Source organism: Leptodactylus fuscus, chromosome 5 (genome assembly GCF_031893055.1).
Source record: "Leptodactylus fuscus isolate aLepFus1 chromosome 5, aLepFus1.hap2, whole genome shotgun sequence".
In the NCBI taxonomy this organism is placed as follows: Eukaryota; Metazoa; Chordata; class Amphibia; order Anura; family Leptodactylidae; genus Leptodactylus; species Leptodactylus fuscus.
This window is the reverse complement of record NC_134269.1, coordinates 38,217,549-38,238,812: the sequence shown is the minus strand read 5'-3', so window position 1 is coordinate 38,238,812 and position 21,264 is coordinate 38,217,549. Positions and strand designations below refer to the sequence as shown.

The window sequence follows — 21,264 nt, the reverse complement described above, 5'->3', positions numbered from 1 at the left end:
TAAAGACAGTGACAGTATGTGCCTATATCATTAACAGGGAGTGACACTACTATCTGTGCTTACATCAATAACAAGTAGAAACTGTGAACCTGTACTATATGTGCCTATATCATTAACAGGCTGACACAGTACTATCTGTGCTTACATCAATAGAAACAGTGTACCTGTACTATATGTGCCTATATCATTAATAAGTAGAGGAGGTAAACCAGTAGTATCTGTGCCGACATCATTAACAGGTAAAGACAGTGACAGCATGTGCCTATATCATTAACAGGGAGTGACAGTACTATCTGTGCTTACATAAATAGAGACAGTGAACCTGTACTATATGTGCTATATCATTCATAACTGGTTCCATGGTATAATGGTTAGCACTCTACACTCTAGATCCAGTGATTTGAGTACAAATCTCAGTGGGACCTGTAATATTTTACTGAATTTCCCCATGGTGGGACTATTAAAGGATTATCTTATAAGTAGAGACTGTAAAACAGCAATATCTGTGCCAACATCATTTACAGATAGAGATGTGGAGACAGTAGTATCTGAGCCTACATTATTAACAGGTAGAGACAGCAAGACTGTAGTAGCTGTGCCTAAAGTTCTGTGCATAAATTAATATTTTGTGTGACCACCATAGAGGTCCTTTATTACTGGGACTGGCTTTACTATTATAATGATGTATTTGGCAAGGCCCATAGTACAGGTAACTATGGGAGAGGACGGAAGACGCAGAGCTACCCAGGGTCGGAACCAGCACAGATTCCCATGGTTTGTCCATAGAACCCAGGAAAAGTGAGTATAGAAACCAACGCTGGAGAACCCCTTTAAAGTGCAATACCAATATGGCAGCTCAGATGGTCCTCACTTTTTTGGCTTATTTGCATCAAAAGTTAGTGATATTTTGCATTTTTACAATTCTTGGTTCATTTTTGAGAAGTTGGTGGGAAATAAGCTGTAGCCAATCTGGGAATCTGATGCATTTAAAAGAAATATATATATATATATATATATATATATATATATATATATATATATATATATTACTTGTTTATTAAAACTGGATACTAAAATATAGGACTTTTTATTTTCTTATTCTAGATTTTTGGATTCTATTATCTATACATGAACATGAGGGTTGCCATCTTTACTCTCGCTTATCCTCTGCTCTCTTCACAGCAGAAGAAGCTTGTGCAGCAGTAGTCTAGACCTGACTCATTGAGGTCTGGGAGAGTATTCTAGACATTCTGTGCAGGGAGAGGAGTAGATAAGATGTGACATTATTTATTGTCTGGAGTGGATGCACTGATGGTTCAGTGGCATTGTATATAGTGGTATTATCTTCTATTGTAAGGTTGACTTGCCTGAGATGTAAGTGAGGTTAATGCTGCAAAGAAAACTCCTACAGAATTGGAAAGTGTCAGTCTACTATTAGGCCAGGGAAATGTGAAATGTAAAATGTAAAAAAATATGTATTAGGATTAAAATATATATGTGTATATATATATATATATATATATATATATATATATATATATATATATATATATATATATATCACAAAAACCTTTCCAGTGATTTTCTGATGACACATTCCCTTTACGTTGTAAAATTTGCTCTAGTGTCAGTCTAGTACAGGGATGGTGTAAGAAGTGGAGTATCATCTCAGGACAAAAGGTAAACTTAAGGAGTTTTCATTAAAAAGTTGAAATATTTTCAGGTTCTTGTTGGGCCGTCTGTTCTATGACTGTATAAGCCATAGTGTTATATCAGCTTTTCTTCTGCTAATAATCACATTACGGCTGCAGCACATTTTACATTCATCTCTCAGGCTGTGAGAATGTACAATAAGGAGCAGTAGTGTGCCCCCTCCTCTATCCACTATTACTGACACTGTTCTGCCATTCTACTAGGAGTAACTGTACAATAACAAACAAATAGTTGAGAAAAGTCCAAATGACCATAATATAAAAGATCCAGGAACACTGGACTACAAATAAAGCCAGGTCCTATTCCTGTCTGGTTTTGCAGCCATGCTTCAGTGGCCCCTCATTCATTGAATAAATGGGGCTGCGAAAGAATGGTAGGTCTGTTGGAGACACATGGATGATATCTGTGTGCCACACGTACACCAGCCACACTGTTAAATCAAACAGTGGCAGATGGCAGCCTGTATACGGTCACTTGCAACGGGCCTAAGATATAAGATTTGCAGAATGTTCAGCCCTTTGCACTGAGTGGTTTACAGATATGTGTGGAGTCTTTGAGGAGAATCAGCCCATCCCTTCTGCATTCTGTGAAAACATCTTGCTTATTTAGTGTATTTATGGACAAATCTTGGCTAGCAACAGGAAGTGAATTGTACATTAGCTAGAAGGGAGTCATCTAATGGCAGGAACTTTAGAGAGGTTTTTCAGGCAGAAAGCAACCACATTTCTAATTTAAGGATATAATATTCTTATGCAAAATCACATGCTCTATGAAATGAGACTGTTTATGAAAGTTTAAAAATGCACCAAATTTCCGAAATATGCGACATTTGATAAATTTGGCATGAAATATGGCAATACAGACTCCAGAAAAGCTGTGTATAGAAAAGTCTTAAGTATTCGTCAATGAAATTGTTAAAAACCCACCTGATGTATGTGTTCTATATACTGTATATAGGTAACTAATATAATCATCTTAGATCTTATATCTTATCTGCAGCCTTGACATCAAGCCTCTCTGGGATCTGATGTTTACATCAGCACGCATTCTCTGATAAGACTGATAGGTTCCTAGTGCTAGTTCGGGTGGTTGGGAGTTGCTGTTCATTGGTGCCTCAGATCATCGGATAAGATAAATAAAGTCCAAGTAGATAATTCTAGGTGATCGTGACCTAGCAGGTTTTATTTATATTTTAACCCTTAAACAAAAATCTAAAACACTGCCAATTTTTTTTTTTCCTAAAAGTCGCCATATTCTGACACCCATAACTTTTTTTTTAATATTTCGGTGTATAGGGACGCATAGGACTTCATATTTTTTTGCGGGTCAGGTTTACTTTATAGTTATACTATATTTTGGGGAATGTTTATTGCTTTGATGACATTTTATTCAAATTTAAACAGTGGTTCGGCAAATTAGTTTTTTCCCCTGCTACGGCGTTCATTATAAGGAAAAAATATTTTTATAAGTTTGTAGACAGATTGTTTTAAGACACATGTAGTGCTGTAACTAAAGTCTTGTGGGCCTGGGTGCAAACTTTTGTCGAGCCCCCTATCCCCACCCTAGAGTGAATTCTTTATAGTAGCGGTTATTTCCCCCCCTAGGCTTATACTCGAGACAATAAGTTTTCCCAGTTTTTTGTGGTAAAATTAGGGGCCTCGGCTTATATTCAGGTCGGCTTATACTCGAGTATATACGGTATAGCTCGTCTTTTGCAGCTACTATGTTTTATACTGCACGGCCAGCCGCAGGGTGCCATTTAGAAGGCGATCCATCCTACTGACTAGTTGTCCTCCATCCCTTCTCTGAACTTTGATCTGGCTATAAAAGATGCATGAAGCCTTTAAGAGGTTAAAATTTGATAAAAATATATTTTTGAAGGAAGTGTCCCCTTTAAGAAAGAACCCAGTGATAAGGTCAGTAAAAGCTGCAAAATAACCAGTGGCCATCAAGATAAATCTCTTATTAGACCATAAACGTGGTGTGATTTGATGTACCATGTGGTTATTATAATGAGAGGACAAACAATAATGCGCCGCATAGCAGTCAAGGTCCATCATTTGCAAATGTAAGGTCAGGCTGACACCACAAAGAAAATCTCGTGTCTTGTAATTTGTGTTCTGGATCTGATACGGCCCCCGATGCTTCATTACTTTATGGCCGTTCTGTGCTAGAGAACTATAAAAGTATAAAAGCTATCATGTCATAATACACACGGATTCCTCAAATGCATCAATCTATTCTGGTATCTCTATCAGAGCATAGTTGGGTACATCTGCCTTTCAGGAGTCTGGAAAAGCTTGGTGCCAAAGACTGAGTCACATTTACTTTTTATGCTTTTCTATTGTAATAGATTTGATGGACGGCGATTTTCAGGGGCAGAAACGAAAATGTATAATTATTGCGCAAGTGTATAGAGTTATAGACTGACTCAAAAAACAATAATGAAACCTGCAAGAAAAAAAGCTGCGTTTCCGCAACGTGGGGCCTCAGCCTAAACCTGCAAGTTATATGATGGATGTACATACGGTGTCATTTTACAATGTGGATTAGCATATCTGCAGCAGTAAAACCTGTTGCACGTTGATCGAGTGTTGAAAACAAAGTTCACACATTGTGAAATCCACATCTAATATCAGAATTTGTGTCATCAATAAATTTTATTAACAAATGTTGGCTCCTTTGTGTGAAATCCTGCATTTTCCACGCTTTCCCTTACCTCTCTATTAAAAGCTATCCCTTCTCCTCATTGTGTGAAATGGGGAGAAAATAAGGGTCACTTCAAACGGTGATAGCTCAGGCACTATAAAACGTAGAAACTTGGTTTTGGTGTCATATGAAAGAAAATAACTCACCTTTCCTATAATACTAAGGATGCAGCTCTTCTGTATGATTTACAGAGAGATCACTGGTTGAAAACACAGTCGGGATTGAGATGTTGATATGCAGCTTCTTTCATATGACACCAAAACCAAGTTTCTATGTTTTATAATGCCTAAAATATAGAAGTGTTTGAAGTGACCCTCCCCCACTCACATTTTCCACAGCCCATACACTGTACACAATGAGAAGCAGAGGACAGCTCTCAATAGAGAAGCAAGGGAAAGAGTGAAAAATTCAGGATTTCACAGAAAGGAGTCATAATGTGTTAATAAAGAATATCACAATTTATTAAGGACACAAATAATGCCAGGAAATCAAAAGTTCTCCAAAAGTTTACACTTTAAAGGGATCCTATCATTTAAACGCAATTTTTTCTGCCTATCATGTAGGAATAGCCTTAAGAAAGGCTAATTTCTCCTACCTTTAGATGTCTTCTCCGCGCCGCCGTTCCGTAGAAATCCTGTTTTTCGCTGGTATGCAAATGAGTTCTCTCGCAGCACTGGGGTGTCCCCAATGCTGCGAGAGAACTTTAGTGTCGCCTCCATATTCTTCAGGAACAGATCTTCTTCCTGGGGTTGGCTTCAAACTTCTAGGACTCGGGCAGCCAACTCCGCATGCCTGCCAGCCACAAGAAAACAGCCGCTTACAATACTGTGTAAGTGGCCATTTTCTTATTGCCAGCAGGCATGCACAGTCGGCTTTGCCCTAGGCCTAGAAGTTTGAAGCCAACCCCAGGAAGAAGATGCAAAGACACGTTCCTGAAAAAGATGGAGGAGGCGCTGGAAAGTTCTCTCGCAGAATTGGGGACGCCCCCAGTGCTGCAAGAGAACTCATTTGTATACCAGCGAAAACCAGGATTGCTACGGAATGGCAGCGCGGAGAAGAAATCTAAAGGTAGGAGAAGAATAGCCTTTCTTAAGGCTATTCCTACATGATAGACAGAAAAAATTGAGTTTAAATGATAGGATCCCTTTAGACCTATGTACACAAGGTTGATGCATCAACTGCGCTATCAGTCACTGACTACAGAGAAACTAAAACGTAAGATCCTGCAGAGTTGCAGTAAGTTTTTCCTTTTTCGGTTTTATTATGCACGTGGCAGATTTGTCTCAGAGATTTCCACTGGATGGGGCATACAAACATCCCTGGGTGTATAAATGATATTTGTGGTAACTAATCTGCCACGTGTGCTATACTCTAACCCGATAAACTGCACAACTCCTTCCTTGTGAGGACTTGAGGACATCTTGGATTAGGACCAATAGACTATATTAGTGAATAGTACACCTGCTGTCGTCTTTATCAGGAAAGGACTGATGTATTTGGCAAGGCAGGCCAAGGACAGCAGAATATAATCTTATCTCTTGGAATCATCCCCATTGCCAGCGGGATAGTACAAGGTGAGAAAGCAAGACTTTAAGCCAGGAGACCAAGATGATCTTAGAAGATAGGACATGGAATAGATAAACAGACCTCCATCTTATCATTACTACCAAGATACCAAGTCTCCAGCCCTAGAAATGGGCAAAGTGTGTCAGAGATCCCGGGAATCACGCGCTTATACCATATTGTCGTCTGGACAGTGTTATATCTATTCCAGTGGTGGCTTGTAAGGCTTCTCTAAGCGCTTTCTTATATTTAACCGCTTCATGACCAGACCCATTCGAGTTTTTTAATTCATGCACTTTTGAAAGATATAACAATTTGTTATTAAAATAATTTGGGGACATTGTCCAGTTTATTCTTGTATGGTTGTTTTTTTTTTAATTATCTCTGTAAATTTCCATTATAACTTATGCTAGAAAACTGGTGTCAGATACAATGGTCTCTTCCCCGCTCTTTCAAAATCTGCAGGTAGCAAACGTGCGCCACAATATCATCCAGAAAACTGGCATAAAGGGACTGATGAATTCCCATAATAGTTCCTCCCATAAGGTCCTAACAGACCTGAGCTTCAGAGAGTCGGATGAGACTCATCTCTAAGAAAGTATAAAGGTTTGCTTTTTAAATACAGATATAGATGGTGTCACTACAGGTCTATATGGGACACTAAACCCCCGGGTCTATAAGGTTCTCAGGGTGGCTTAGTGTTCCATATCGATTTCACGGGTTCCCTTTATACAACCACTGGAAATATAATGATATTACTAATGGGGTAACTCCGCACATCACCTCTACCAGTGATACTATACAATGAGGCGCATATATATGAATTTATTTACATACATTTTGCATAAAAGGTTCTTTACAGAGTGACAACTGAAATCTTCTCAGGTCAGAGAACACAGGGAGGACACCTGCCAGCTCACCGAAGTCCATCAAAACCTCCATAATGGAAAAAGCTCAGGGTCCCATTACAGGAGACTCACTAAGAAGTCCTTTTGAGCACATCCAGCACATTGCTGACGTTACACCATTGCTCAGGATTCGGCTTTCTTCTTGGTGCCCGTTCTCTTTTTGCCTTTTGCGTATTTGAAAGTACGCAGCGGGTTCTGTGTCTTCCGGGCCTGTAAAAGAAGAAGAAAATAGATGGTACTTTATAGAAAATGTAAAACACAAGTCATCTCTGCAGGTTGTAGCCTTAACAACAGGACAGATTGATTTTAGGGAACACCCCATGTAATCCTCATACTTTGTGTGATGCCTGGTAGAGATGAGCGAACACTGTTCGTATCAGCCGATCCGAACAGCACGCACCTATAGAATTGAATGGAAGCACCTGTGACGCTGACTTTGCCGGCGGCCGGCCGGCGTCACAGGTGCTTCCATTCATTTCTATGGGTGCGTGCTGTTCGGATCGGCTGATCCAAACAGTGTTCGCTCATCTCTAACGCCTGGTGCAATACGGACTTAATCACCACCAAAGAGAGAATCCGATAGGGCACAAAGTATCAGTGCTATCCGGAGTGCTCCTTTAAATTAGGTAGTATAGACAATAACATAGAAGTGATATAGTGGGAGTATTTACACCCAGTATACGGATGAATCAACACACACCGCACTTGAGATACTGTTACTCCCAGTCATATGTGCTGCAGATCTGGACTGTCCGTGAAAACTTTCAAGTTACAATGTCCCCAAAACACCAGTGTATGTTGAAAATACTGAAGTCTATTGAAGCCATTGAAATTTAGGAGATTGTTGTATAAAGTCTGCAGCGCCACCTAGTGGTTCAACAATAACATTTTTCAAAAAGCATGGGGGGGGGGGGGGGGGAGTTTATCATGACTAGAATGCCAGGTTTCTGTATGTGATGTAAATGAGGTAACTGCTGCAAAGAAAACTCCCTATAAAGTTAGAAGTGTCTGTCTATTAGGCAAAATAAATAAAAATCAAATATTTTTAACACAAAAATTTGGTTTATAAACAGGCCATTTTCTGGTGATAGATTCTCTAGACCTTGAAAGCATATTGCTATGGTATGCCATCAATGTCTGATCAGAGGGGGTTGGACTACTGTTACCGCTATCAACACAATACAGCAATGGTGGCAAAAAAAAAAAAGGGCCCCTTCAGCTTTTAGTGGATCTGTTCAGCTTCGCTTTTATCATAGGCCATGTTTTAGGCCTATGACTATAGTAAACACACCAAGCTGGCACCAAGTGATTTCCTAGTAAGGGCCCGTTCACATGGTGGAAAGCTTTTCCATCGTGTGAGTTCTCCGTGCGGCTAGTCACAACAAGATGCCGATGCATCGCGCTCCTGATTAGGCCCAGATGAATGGATCTAATCAGGAGGGAGTCTCGAGACGCGGAATCTGCGGGAAGATATAAGGGAGGGTCACCCATTGAAATAAATGGGAGTCATTTTTGCAGGTGGATTTTGAGGCATATTCCGCGTCAAAATCTGCCTGCAGAAAACTCTGTGAACATACTGTAATGCTGCCACGATGGTTAGATTTCTATGCTTTTTATGGCCTATACATTACTTACCGGTAATTCACCCAGCCGCTATACATGGGATGGAGCTCTCTGCTTCCGGCCTTGTATAGTGTATAGGATGGCTGATTAATTCGTGGGCTTAAACACCCAATAACCCCTTTAAGATTTTCTTAACTAAATGTTAACCTATCTTGGGATAGGCGGTCAATAAAAGATTAGCAGGGGTTCAATACCAAGGTTCCCAAGTGATCAGCTTTTTGTAGAGGCTGCTGCACTCATCTGCACTGTACATCTATATAGCGGCTGTGCTTAGTATTGTAACTTAGCCTCTTCACTAGGAAAGGACTGAGCTGTGAACAGGCCATGTGACCAATGAACGCGCCATGACATGGCAGTGTGCTGCCGTTTCAGCCATCGGTCCTTAGTTTGGGACCCCCATGAATCTTCAATAGGTCACCAAATTAAAGGTCCTAAGATACTAAGGCCATATCGCCAGGAGCGAGTGGAGGCCGAGCATAGTAACCATTTATGATTCATGTACATGGAGTGTCCATTGCAGAGCTCTCACCTTTGTGGCGGGTGCTTTGGAGGGACCTGGGTGAATCCTTTTCCTCTTCTTTCTCTTTAGTAAAGGATTTGCAATAGAGCGCAATGAAGGAGGAACTGTAACAAGAAGAAAGAGCAAAGAGTCACCAAAGCCGCTGAGAAGAGGAAGATTACCACTAGACAAAGGCAAAATTAAAGATGGCCATAAATGCAACATTAATGAAGCATAAATGGCCACGGTTCATTTACATGTGCAGATTTTTTCCCCAGTGTGTGGATCAGATTTGTTATAGTCTCCTCCATTTTGCTATATATTAATCCGATTTTACCTGATCAATTCCATGGTAGAATCTAAAGCATATCTGTCCTGTGTTCAAAAGACCATAACAGAAGGGAACGCTACAGATAAGTTACGATCCCTACTACTATACATAGGTGTAGGTGAATACCAGACAAGCAGTAGCTAGCTCACCCTGAATTCTTCATCTGTATTCTCAAAAATCCTTCCATGTTCTGGCATCAGAAAGTAAAACCACAAACAGATGGCAAACACCTCAATACTAAACTGACTGTCGACCACATACAATGGTATTCATTGTCCGCGGCTACTGTTATGGCTGCTGCCAAGCAACACATTTTATGGCCACTTGTCAGTTTTATTGAAATACACAGCAATTGTCTATAGATTACATTCTCTGCATGTGTTAATACCACACAACTTGTGGAAACTTTGCAAATGTCCTCATCTACTCATGCATTTAACCTCTAGTCTTCATGTCAAAGTGCCCATATTTAGGAAAATAAGCATTGGTAGGCCTTATAGCAATACCCACAACTTCTTGCTTCAGAATGGAGCACTGACATCACTAGTTGTGCTTATCTATTGCACCCACATTGATCATGCTAATCTGCCACTTCCCCTATAATGTCACTAAATGGAAGAGATTGTAAAACTTGTTGTTGCTAAAATTGCCATGGTCACAGCCAGGATTGTGGTCACAGCTTAGAGAAGCACTACAGCATAAGGGGCAACACGGTGGCTCAGTGGTTAGCACTGCAGCCTTGCAGCGCTAGAGTCCTAGGTTCAAATCCTGCAAAGGTCAACATCTGCAAGGAGTTGTATGTTCTCCCTGTGTTTGCGTGGGTTTCCTCCAGGTACTCCGGTTTCCTCCCACACATCAAAGACATACTGATAGGGAATGTAGATTGTGAGCCCTATATGGGACAGTGACTGACAATATCTGTAAAGCGCTGCGGAATATGATGGCGCTATATAAGTAAGCATAATAAATAAATAATAAGCATAAAATAAGTTATAGTGGAACAGGAGAGTGACAGGGGTCTGACAAGATATTTGTGATGTGGCCTCTATAAAGGGATGTGGCTTATCTGTTGCAAACGTTGGCAAGTAGGCCTCAGTTTATTTGCCAGTAGATAACTGACCCTGCACATACTTAGATAGTCAGGAACATTTTTTAGATGAGGTTTCACTATTGCAGGGTGAAGGGGTTTGTCATGACGGAGAAGATTGAAATCTCTTGGGTTGTCTTCAAAGTAGGTCTGTAGGGAGAAAAGGGTTAAAAAAAAAAATAGATTAGGAAAGTTAAATATTACACGTCTCTCATATCTACAATATTGCAGAGAAGAATACAAGTTCCTGGGTTATGGGTGTCCGTTATGAAAGCTCTTGAAAAACGGAAGTGGAGCCAAGTAGGTCTCTGCAATTTTCTGCCCATAAGCAATATTTAAAGGCGTTATCCAGCTTATTAAAGTCGATGACATATAAGATCCGCAGTTTTACTGTGGCTAGCACAAGCTGCATTGCTCTCTTGTACTAACGGCCATGGATAGAACTACAAAAGTTGCCCCTTAAAACTTGAACGGGACAAGAGCTGCAGTACTCAGTGCGGCCACTAGTAAAAGTAAAGCCAATGAGCGCCACAGAGTGGGGAGACAGCTTTACAGAGGGTGTCCCAGCAGTCAGACCCCTGCCAGTCTATAATCGACATCCTATCCTATGGATAATAGAGCTTTAGAAAGCTGGATAATCAGCAATTTTTAAAGCAACCAATTTCTGGGAAATTTTGGTGACAACCAATAAGGAGACCATTACTGACATCTAACCACTGTAATGCAGCATTCTCCACGAATTTTGCATTTACTGCTCTCGACAGAGAAACAATGTCCTTACCATTTGTCATGCGGCCTCTATAAAATTGAATAACCCTAAGAGATGGATTTTTGACAAGCTGTCCAAAGGAGTTATAGTCACCTTTATAGCGTTGTCACCACCCACAAGGGAAAAAAAATGGCAGCTTCAAGGCCAAAAGTTCAAGCAGATCCACACACAGCATAGGATATAGAGTCAGTCAAATGTGCAGAATTTCACATATAAACCAATCATTATTGTCAAAGGTTAAAACATCCCACTAGACCCAGGCGGATTGTACTCCCCTGATAAGACACGTGTGCGGTGCCAGCTGCTGCGGAACATTGCAGGGGACAGCCAGAGGTCAGGTTAATTGAGGTGACGGCCTGATGCAGTGTCATGTCATGAGTCAGACAGGACAAAGCTGAGAATTACAGGAAGAATCAGCTGCACCGTGTGAGACGTGTAAGGTTTTCCAAGAAAACCACATATATGGATAATTAAAGGGTATAATTACTTTCTTATAAGAAATACATAGAGATGAGAATTGCTAAAGGGGTATTGCCATCTTAGGTTAAAGGGATTCTATCATTGGATACCTTTTTTTTTTTCTTATTAACACGTAGGAATGGCCTTAAGAAAGGCTATTCTTCTCCTACCTTTAGATGTCTTCTCCGCGCTGCCGTTCGGTAGAAATCCCATTTTTTTTCGGTATGCAAATGAGTTCTCTCGCAGCACTGGAGGCGTCCCCAATGCTTCGAGAGAACTCTCTAGTGACTCCTCCATCTTCTTCTGGAACGGCCTCTCCATGCATTTTTTTCCGTCTTTGGTTTCAAACTTTTAGGCCTTGGGCAGAGACGACTGCGCATGTCTGGGCCACAAGAAAATGGCCGCTTACACCAACTTACAGTGTAAGCAGCCATATTCTTGTGGCCCGGGCATGCGCAGTTGGCTCTGCCCAAGGCCTAAAAGATTGAAACTCAGGACGGAAGAAGACGCGAGGAGAGGCCGTTCCAGAAGAAGATGGAGGAGTCACTAGAGAGTTCTCTCGAAGCATTGGGGACGCCTCCAGTGCTGCGAGAGAACTCATTTGCATACCAAAGAAAACCGGGATTTCTACTGAACAGTGGCGCTGAAAAGACATCTAAAGGTAGGAAAAGAATAGCCTTTCTTAAGGCTATTCCTCCGTGTCATCGAGAAAAAAACAAAAAGGTATCCAATGATAGAATCCCTTTAAGACCACATGTGGCAGAAACGCGGAGGTTGGCCACTGAAGAAATGTCAGTCAAACATTCCCCTGCACGCGGAGGCAGCAATACAGATGGATACGACCTCCCTGTTGTTGCTGGTTTTCACATGCTTGGGCTATATTCTCACTGTTGGGTATGGAGTTATTAGACGTATATTTGATTGAGTTTGAATATTTACTACCTTATTATTTTGTATATACTAATTTATTAGCATTTTTCTATATATACTCAGACATGGTTATCAGTTTATTGGATTATGTATAATCACTTCCACACAAAATTGGGATTGGTGTCTGTGTACTGTCAGGGGGTGGTATCAGGCAGGATCAGACAAGGGATGTGATACTGATCTCTAACAATGTTTCTGAATCACATCCCCTGCCTGACACCGTCCACCTGACATTACAGAGCCTAAATGGCACATCAGGCATCAAGTAGACCTTTGCTTGTTGCTCAGGAATGGTGGGGGCTACAGAGAAAATTCCAACTGTGCTGGAATCCGTAGAGCTGCACCCAACACAAGCTAAGAGCTCCAAGACTGGCATACTATACACAGCACCAGATGCAGATAGCGCCAGTCCCTGTGTAGTGGGTGGATAAAGTTACTGACCACTACACAAGGCACAGAGCAAACTGCTTCATTCTCTGTGCTGTGTTTAGTATGGGCACCAGTAGTGGTCCTGTACAGCTGATTGATGCCACCCCCACCAGGTATCAGATATTTATGGCCTGTCCCAAGAACAGACCATAACATCCATATTCATGGACAACCCCTTTAAACTCTCATTCCCATCCACTGTTGAGTTATTTGGAATCACAGTGCAGACTGTGTTGTGCCTACATGCTTCATATCAATGGGCACATGGGCAGCAAATGGGATGGCTAGAGGCGGTAAGATGTATCAGTATGGCCATAGTTTTTTGCCATTGGCTGAGTCTCACCTTAAGTTTCTCAGAGTTGAGCAGTTCTTCCTTTATCTCCTTCAGACGCGCTTCTTTGATGGATTGCTTAGTTACAGATCTCATTGCATCCTGTGGGATAGTAAACAGATCCTGCGTTTAGAATATGTGACAAGGAAAGCTCCAATATAAGATCGTAGTAGGTAGACTATAGAAGACGACAAAAACCCATAGAAATAAACTTCTTACTTATACAAATGTATCTTCATGTGAAGGAGACGTCACATTCAATAATCCAGTCAGAATTAACCCCTGATGCAAAGGGACCCAATGCAGGCAACTCACATCCCTCTTTGAAGCACTCAAATGCACAAGAGGTTTGTTTTATTTACACTCAACATACCCTACAGCGATAGCGAAATCCTTCCACCTCTTCCATTCGGAATCTGTAGGGGCGCAGCACACACTCCTCAGAGCTTCCTGTAAGATAAGCAAAGTAGTAAACTACAAGTACGCAGATCAGAAACAGCACAGCGTGAAAAACTACTGAGAAACAACACTGAAAATTTATGGCTTGTGCCCTGTCCTACATCCATCAAAACAGATTAATAAAATGAAAATTCTCCTATACTTTTCAATGTCTCGGTCTGTGACTTTCATAGTGATAACATCTGTGTGCTGTCTGTCACTTCACTGACCCATATAATTTAACAGGGCGTCCACTGTTCACAAAACAGACCAAAAATATCTCCATTCTATTATCATGGACTGTTGTTAACAGCAAATGTGTGAACAAGCCTTTCGAGACAAAGGTACTGAAATTAATTTATCTCCTGAAGGGACAAAGTCATCTCTAAGGACAACACCAGGCCGCTATCCTGCAAGTCAATGTCCAACACATTAAAGGGCCCTGAATCATGAACAGGGATATCAGCCAAAATAGAAACACCCATCTATTGGCAGCCATTGCACTTCTTGTCAGTATAAAGTAGGGCACTGAGACGCTAAGAGAGATGCCTCTGATACAGATCTGGGGCTGTAGTTGTTCCCTTTGTGGAGGGTTGGCTTGAGTAGTAATATACAGGTAACATAATAGCAATTGTAACAGAGCCAAGTACCTCCACCTAGAGCCTCTTCAATGTCTTTTAGCAGGGAAACTTCTGTATGTGCAACAAATGTTAGGGCCACACCTGGGTTATTGGCACGTGCCGTCCTGGAATGAAATGGTTAATAAGACAGTCAGTAAATAAGCAAATAAAGCACAATTGCAGGAATTGTAGAGAACTAGCATCAGAACAGAGCACTACATTATACATACCTTCCAGCACGGTGGATATAAGAGTCCACAGACAAGGGGAAATCAAAGTTTAACACCGTAGAAACGTTCTGAAAGTCTATTCCCCGAGAGACGCCATACTCGCTGTCCTGGCCTCTGAAACAACAAATGAGCATAGAAGCAATTGGAACAAGGAATGACAAACCTAATATACAAAGGGGGTTATAAAAGAAAACTTGCTTTAGCCTCCGCAACCCCCATTGCAGAAATAGCACCTCTCTATGGGCCATATCTTGAACTGCACCTCAGCAGATTTTACTTGGATTGTGCATAGACAAGGGCAGGTTTATTTTCTTATGACCTCCACTCAAGTTAATAGATTTGTAAAAGGGTGAATAAAAGGAAACGGAGGTTTAAATACTGTAACAACCATTAAGGATGGGTCACCCGAAAAGACAATATAGACTGAGGTCAGTGGGAGGAATTTACTAACCAATCTATACCAGTTTTCTAGAAGAGATGGGAGTAAATGTGGCACATCTTTGGTCGTTTCTTGTACCAAAGATGCGCCCTGATCCCCCCATTTATAAAAGAGGATGGAGCAGGGCAGAGACCAAGGTGATTGGGGACAGACAAATGTACTATAACTCATACAGTTCCTGTCATTGCAGCGCACTTGAGTGTGCCTGAATTAAGAGGCCACAGGATGTTTTAAAAGAGGTACATCGTACACCAGCCAGGGACATAATACCAGTTTTAATAAATACCCCCCCCCCAGTGCGTTTAGACATGTAAAATAATTTACAGGACTTAGGTTAGGCCTTGTTCATATAAAGCTTATTGCTTCATGCATTTTTTTTTTTAAGGAATACAGTTGTATGGAACAGTATAGTCTGCTGCATTGTTACATATCTTTTTCTCTGCATGATTATGCTGATAGACTCCCTTTAACTTGTAAAGGTTAGAAGGCTTCACATATGGAACAGGCAGAGATAGGATATATTAGTGGTCCCAGCCATCCAAGTAGACCACAAGATCATGGACAACCGAGACACTAGAAGTTCAGCAGGGTTATATGTCAACTAGATGAATGTCAGAGCATCTGTAGAAGCTAAAAGATAACATTAGCGTCATGTCTTACTTCTCCGATTTGCCGCCCTTTTTCTTGCCAGCCTGTTTCTTTCCTTTCACACTTGGTTCAGATAACGCGCGTTCATCCGATGCAATAATATAATCATAGAAGCCCCTGTTAAACTGTGCAATGATGTGACACCTGCAGAATGAAAAGACAAGGTCTCATTGGATCATATATCACAAGGCAACTCCAATTCTGTTACTTTCACTGATTCTATTTACAAAGGTGATTATAGGATTTCAGATTGTTATGAATAATTGGTTCTTATCTACTTTTATTACAGAGAAGACATGATGTTATAAAGTTGCATATGTAAAGTTGATGTTGGGAAAGGGTTAAAAAAACAACAACAAAAGACTAAGCATGTGTGACCATTTTGCCTCCCTAAGGTTCATTATAACAAGGCAATGACTGGCTGAATGAGCATTTGTTGGAGTGCTCAATCTCCATTACTATTCCCCATGAACTCAGGGCAATGATAAGCAACAATCAAGCAAATCCTTGTCTGCTGGGCGGCCGAATGTTTTATGCAGCATATAAGATATGCAATGGGTGGCAGAGTAAGCAGAGGACATGGTAATGACAAGTAACTAAATGACCAACAATTGTATGTGCCCGTCATTAAAGATTATTGTCCTTTATAAAGGGCTTCTAGTGAGGGTCAATCGGTGCTCATTCCGATTAACAACCTGTGTAAAGGGGTAGTTACCAATTACCATAAGCTCTAAAAGATATTGCTTTGCTTGTGGCCACCACAGCCCAAAAAGAAAAGGAATATCTGCCAAACTGTACTTTGATATGCAGCAAGAACATGAAAACCTGAGTCTTTGCAGACAGCCTAAAGTTGTTCATGTCAGGTAACTCCTTAACCTGCTTAGAGCTGTATGACATATAAAGCAGTGCCACTCTTGTCCACAGGTTGTGGCTGGGATTGCAGCTAGGTGCCAGTCAAAGGAATAAAACTGACCCGCAATACTAGACACAACCTATGGACATCAGCTAGTATTGTGGACTTACCGGGAATGCACTGGCAGCTCAGAGTTCAGCACACAGGAGGGGATACTGAACTGCTCCAGGAAGAGCTTGAGCCGATAGCTCCTCTCCACGTCATTTACAAATATGATGGTTTTTCCCCGGATGAGGGTCAGTTTAAGGAGTGTATAAAGCAGAAGAAACTTGTCCTCCTCCTCGCACTGGATGTGATACTGAGTGAGCTGAGAGCTGTCCGGTAACTGAGACTCCTCCAATTTTAAAGTCACCTAAGGAAGAAGAAACATTTGCTATCAAAAAGGTCCCTCATTTAGCAAGCATGTACATAAAAACCATGTAATACTTTATATCCCCTGTAGTGGCGTTACAGGGAAGTGAAACGCTTGTTGTCATATTGCCAAACAGATTAAAACTGATCACAAAGGGTCTTCAGCAATGGACACCCTCTCAGTAGTCTTTCTTCAGGAGATCCTCCAGACAAAACAACTCCTTCAACAATGCAAGGTTATTTTTAAGAGTCTCACCGGATTGTGCAGCACAAGCTCCTTCAAGGTCTGGACATCCTCGTTGAATGTGGCGGACATGAGGTATGACTGGTAGATATTTGGAAGTTGGCTACAAAACATTACAAGAAATAATGTAAAAAAATAATTAAAAATTAGACAGAGAACAAGCATCGATGTAGTATATGTAGGTTTTGCTTTCTTACTGGTGTCACCCATTGGGAAGTCAATGTGTGACCCTTCAAACAGATCTTGTGACATAAGTATGAAATAAACCTAAGATCATCTGCAGACGGCTGTCTCAGAATGACAGCTCTTCATCAGTGTAGAACAGCGCCCTGGGCTGGCTAGGTGAAGCCTTTGCAGGGATTTGGGGATTACTGTTCCTTCTTAGGAATAGCGCCATGTAGGTGTAGGGAATAGCATAGACCACGCAATGCTCCTCTGAGAACAGGTATCTACTCACCATAGCAGGCTTTTCAGATCTTCTTCAAAGCCAAAAGAGAAGATCAGGTCGGCCTCATCCACCACCAAAACCTGGAGGCTCTCTCTTAAGGACAGAGTCTTCTGGTTCATGTGAATCAATACTCGAGAGGGTGTACCAACCACAATATCTGGCTTCTCCATCAGGATTGGTCTAAAGGAGACACATATGGTTAACAAAACAAGACGACCAACTTTGTGATGGCAAACCGTAATTCCAAGCCTACAACCTTACCTCTGAGCAGAAATATCTGCCTGGCCGGAGATGTCTGCAACTCTAATATCTCGTGCACAGTAGGCTGTCAGCTGTCGGATCATTTGCTGAACCTGATGGCCAAGTTCCTTTGTAGGTACAAGGATCAAAACCCGAACGGCCTGTTCAGAGACAGTCTGTGTACAGAAAGTGGGGTAAGTTCACTGCTGAATAATGTTTTATTGTGATACCAAATTTAGGGAGCAGATATTTTCTACCAGCAACAGTCTACATACCATTTTGGACTGCAGAAGGTTCTGTAATATGGGTATGGAGTAGGCTGCAGTTTTACCCGATCCAGTCCTCGCTCGTGCCAGTAAGTCTTTGCCATCCATGCCCAGTGGAATGGCCTTTTCTTGAATCAAAGTTGGCTTTTCCCATCCTAAATCTGCCACGGCCTTTAAGAGAGTACATTGTACTGAGAACAGAAACACTGGAACTACAAGGTAACACACAGCCACTAACTGAAATAATTCCAGAGCATACAGTCTTATATGAATTTCACATCTGCGCTGGAGGACCCAAACAATCATACTGCTGAAACAGCGGTTACAAATGGACACTGGCGGACCCCTTGACTATAATGGGATCTTCCAGTTGTCCGCTGTTTTCAAACTGAAAGTGGCGCATATGTGAACCCAGCTTTGTGGTGTTCCTATGTTATTCCTCTTGGAATTGTATGACAAACTGACAACTATGTGTGAGCATTCCCCTTGTCATTTGGGGCATAACCTCACACAGTAATACAGAGGTCAATCATTACTGATACACATTATTATCAAGCTGGGATTAGTAGTTATTCTAACAGATATCATCAGGCAGCCACACTCAGGAACCAAATACCCAACGCCCAATGAGTGCAACGGACTTTAACAGTAATAAAAGCGATGAACCCATTCTACAAAAATAAAAGACATACTGATAGGAAAAAAATACGTACATTGTGATCTCTATATGGGGCTCACAATCTACATTAAAAAAAAAAAGCGATGAACCCAAACAGAATCTCCTCCATCTCTGTCCGTTCTCATTGGCTCCAATGTAAACAGAAGAAAAAGTCTTGTCTGAAAATTAAAAAACAAAAAAAATGCTTCCTTTTTTTTGTTTGTTTTTTTTAAACATGTGTGAATACAGATGGACACCAGACAGAGGGAGCTCATTCTGCAATTAATGTCTGCTGATCTCTCACACTTTGAGATGAAGAACAATTTTTTATTTCAATTTTTTTGGTATCCCATTGATCAGTTTATTTTTTTTTATTCTACAAAGTTGGGCAAATCTTAATTTTCTAGTGGGTAGTTAATGTAGTTATTTAAATTTTTAACAAATGTTATGGCTCAACATATGCAATGCTACATACACAAATGTGATGTGAACAGAGCTTTAGCACCATGTGTGACTGCTCCACAGCGAGACCACTAGCTCACTAACTTCTTGGACATCTCAAGAAACTTGTTACATTTGAGGCCAACAGGTGGTTTCAGAAGCCACAGTCAATAGTGGTACATAGTCACACGTATCCAAAGCTCTTGCAGGGTGGTCGCATCTCCAGGCAATAAATGCTGCGGGTTATGAAGAAGGACCTGCAGCAATAACCTGGGCATCAGGCCATAAATTATTCTATATGGAAGGTCATACAGTGTATATTGATGTGTATGTATATTATACAATTCTGGATGAGCAAACAAATTTTTTGGAACCGGAATTGTCTGAAACACAGTCCTATCCTGGGGCTGGGGTCTCCTCTGACCCTAGTGTATAAGGTACACTCACCAAGCCTTAGCATCTACCGGTACCTCAGTGACCTGTCTGATGTCACGCACCCTGGGGTCCTCGCTGTAATTGGGCCTCATCGGTGACTCCGGAGAGCGTGACAACAGCCAGTGTCTTGAAGAGGCCTCTAAGAGACCCCTGACCCCATCAAGATACCCAGAAGAGGAGAGGCGCGGTAAGTTTACATTTACTTGCCTCCGTATAATAATTGCACTTCCAGTTCTATTAATAATAACGAATAAACTCGGTCCGAACTTCACAAACATTTGTCACAAGGTTCGCCCATCTCTACATACAGGCAATGCTAATACCAATGCTACTAAACTAAACCCCCCAACACCCCCTGTCATAACTAGAGGGCATGATGGGAGTCAGACTCCACTGAACAACTACTATGCCATGCTCAGTGCCTGCTGGGATTAGTAGTTCCTCTTATAGTGATCAACAGGCTGCCACATGTTTTATAGGAACTTATACCATACAGCCCCACACTCCAGCCCACTATAGTTACATGAGAGTAAGCTCACCTTTAACAGCCGGTGATCCAGCCCCAGCTCATGGAAGCGCACCGTAGCCATACCCACGTGTGTAACGGGGAGGACTGATACCACAGAGACGAGTCTGCCGACTAGCTAGAGCGCCGCCTCACACCATAGAGTGCGTTGTTTCCACAGGAAACCATAGAGTTTTACCAGCTAGTGGCGTATCAGCCGTTCCACGCTACTGCAGCGCCATCGTGTGGTGGATGTATATATGTACGTTCTCTCACATTACATTCAGTATGCAGGAGCCAAGTCTGCTGAAGAAACTTGAAGTCATAAATGTGTGAAATGTAGAAATATACTATAAGTAACTAACAATATATAATCATTTAGTACTAATGTATTGTAATGTGTATATTATGTCTGTTTGTAGAAAATGTTGCCTTGTTAAAGGGATTCTACCATTAAAAACCTTTTTTTTCTAGTTGACACGTCGGAATAGCCTTTCCCTGTCGTCCTCAACAGCGGCACAATGTGGGGTATTTCTGCCCCTGTGTGCTGGTAGGACAGGCGGATATTTAATTAGCCAATCAAATGCGTGGCAGGCCCTATAAGAGGGCACAAGAACCTCCCCTCTGCGTGTTTTTTTCTGTCCTGTGTGGACAGAGGACAGGTGGGAGGACTTGTGTCCTCTTTGAGAAGCTCAGCAGGATCACTCACCTCCTGAGCGGTTGTTTTCTTCTTGTCACCTTCTGTGCCCTGCGGGGAGAAGGTGCTTGTTAGCCATGTGTGGCTACCCCCCTCTATCCCCCCTGCCCCCCCTCTCCTCCGCTTCCCCTGCTCCTTGTGACTTACCTGACATTTTGGTGAGAGTCCGGGGACTCCGCATGCCGCCTCTGGTGGCCGCGCGGACTGCCGGCGGGTGGAACCACACTGTTGTGTATCCTGTTCCCCGCCGGCCGCTGTAAGCGCGCACTTCCGGTTTCGCCGGAAGTATCATAGCGCCATGGCAACGGCCTGGCGCTGGCGGCCGCTCACTCAGGGAAGA

The 21,264-nt window shown here is 41.8% G+C and overlaps 1 protein-coding gene across 1 annotated transcript; it reads right to left on the bottom strand.

The window, feature by feature from the left end:
• Nucleotides 1–6,800: 6,800 nt before the first annotated feature.
• Nucleotides 6,801–20,342, bottom strand: DDX56 (DEAD-box helicase 56). The gene is made up of 14 exons (XM_075272977.1): nucleotides 20,262–20,342; nucleotides 18,198–18,359; nucleotides 17,944–18,098; nucleotides 17,692–17,862; nucleotides 17,247–17,337; nucleotides 16,750–16,991; nucleotides 15,739–15,870; nucleotides 14,640–14,753; nucleotides 14,440–14,534; nucleotides 13,725–13,801; nucleotides 13,364–13,453; nucleotides 10,478–10,583; nucleotides 9,046–9,140; nucleotides 6,801–7,103 (listed from the first exon to the last, which is right to left on the bottom strand). Exons 1-14 carry the CDS (start codon nucleotides 20,310–20,312, stop codon nucleotides 7,017–7,019), a joined length of 1,668 nt encoding a protein of 555 aa, XP_075129078.1. The 5' UTR covers nucleotides 20,313–20,342; the 3' UTR covers nucleotides 6,801–7,016.
• Between the last annotated feature and the right edge of the window lie 922 nt (nucleotides 20,343–21,264).

Bases quoted from the DNA above. Each gene is read 5' to 3' on its own strand.
- DDX56 (XM_075272977.1), bottom strand. From the start codon at position 20,312: ATGGCTACGGTGCGCTTCCATGAGCTGGGGCTGGATCACCGGCTGTTA. The intron at 14,754-15,738 runs GTAAGACATGAC...TTGTTGTTTCAG, and splicing joins AAGGGCGGCAAATCGGAGAA to AGGCCAGGACAGCGAGTATG. The intron at 13,802-14,439 runs GTACTTGGCTCT...CTTATCTTACAG, and splicing joins TGAAGAGGCTCTAGGTGGAG to GAAGCTCTGAGGAGTGTGTG.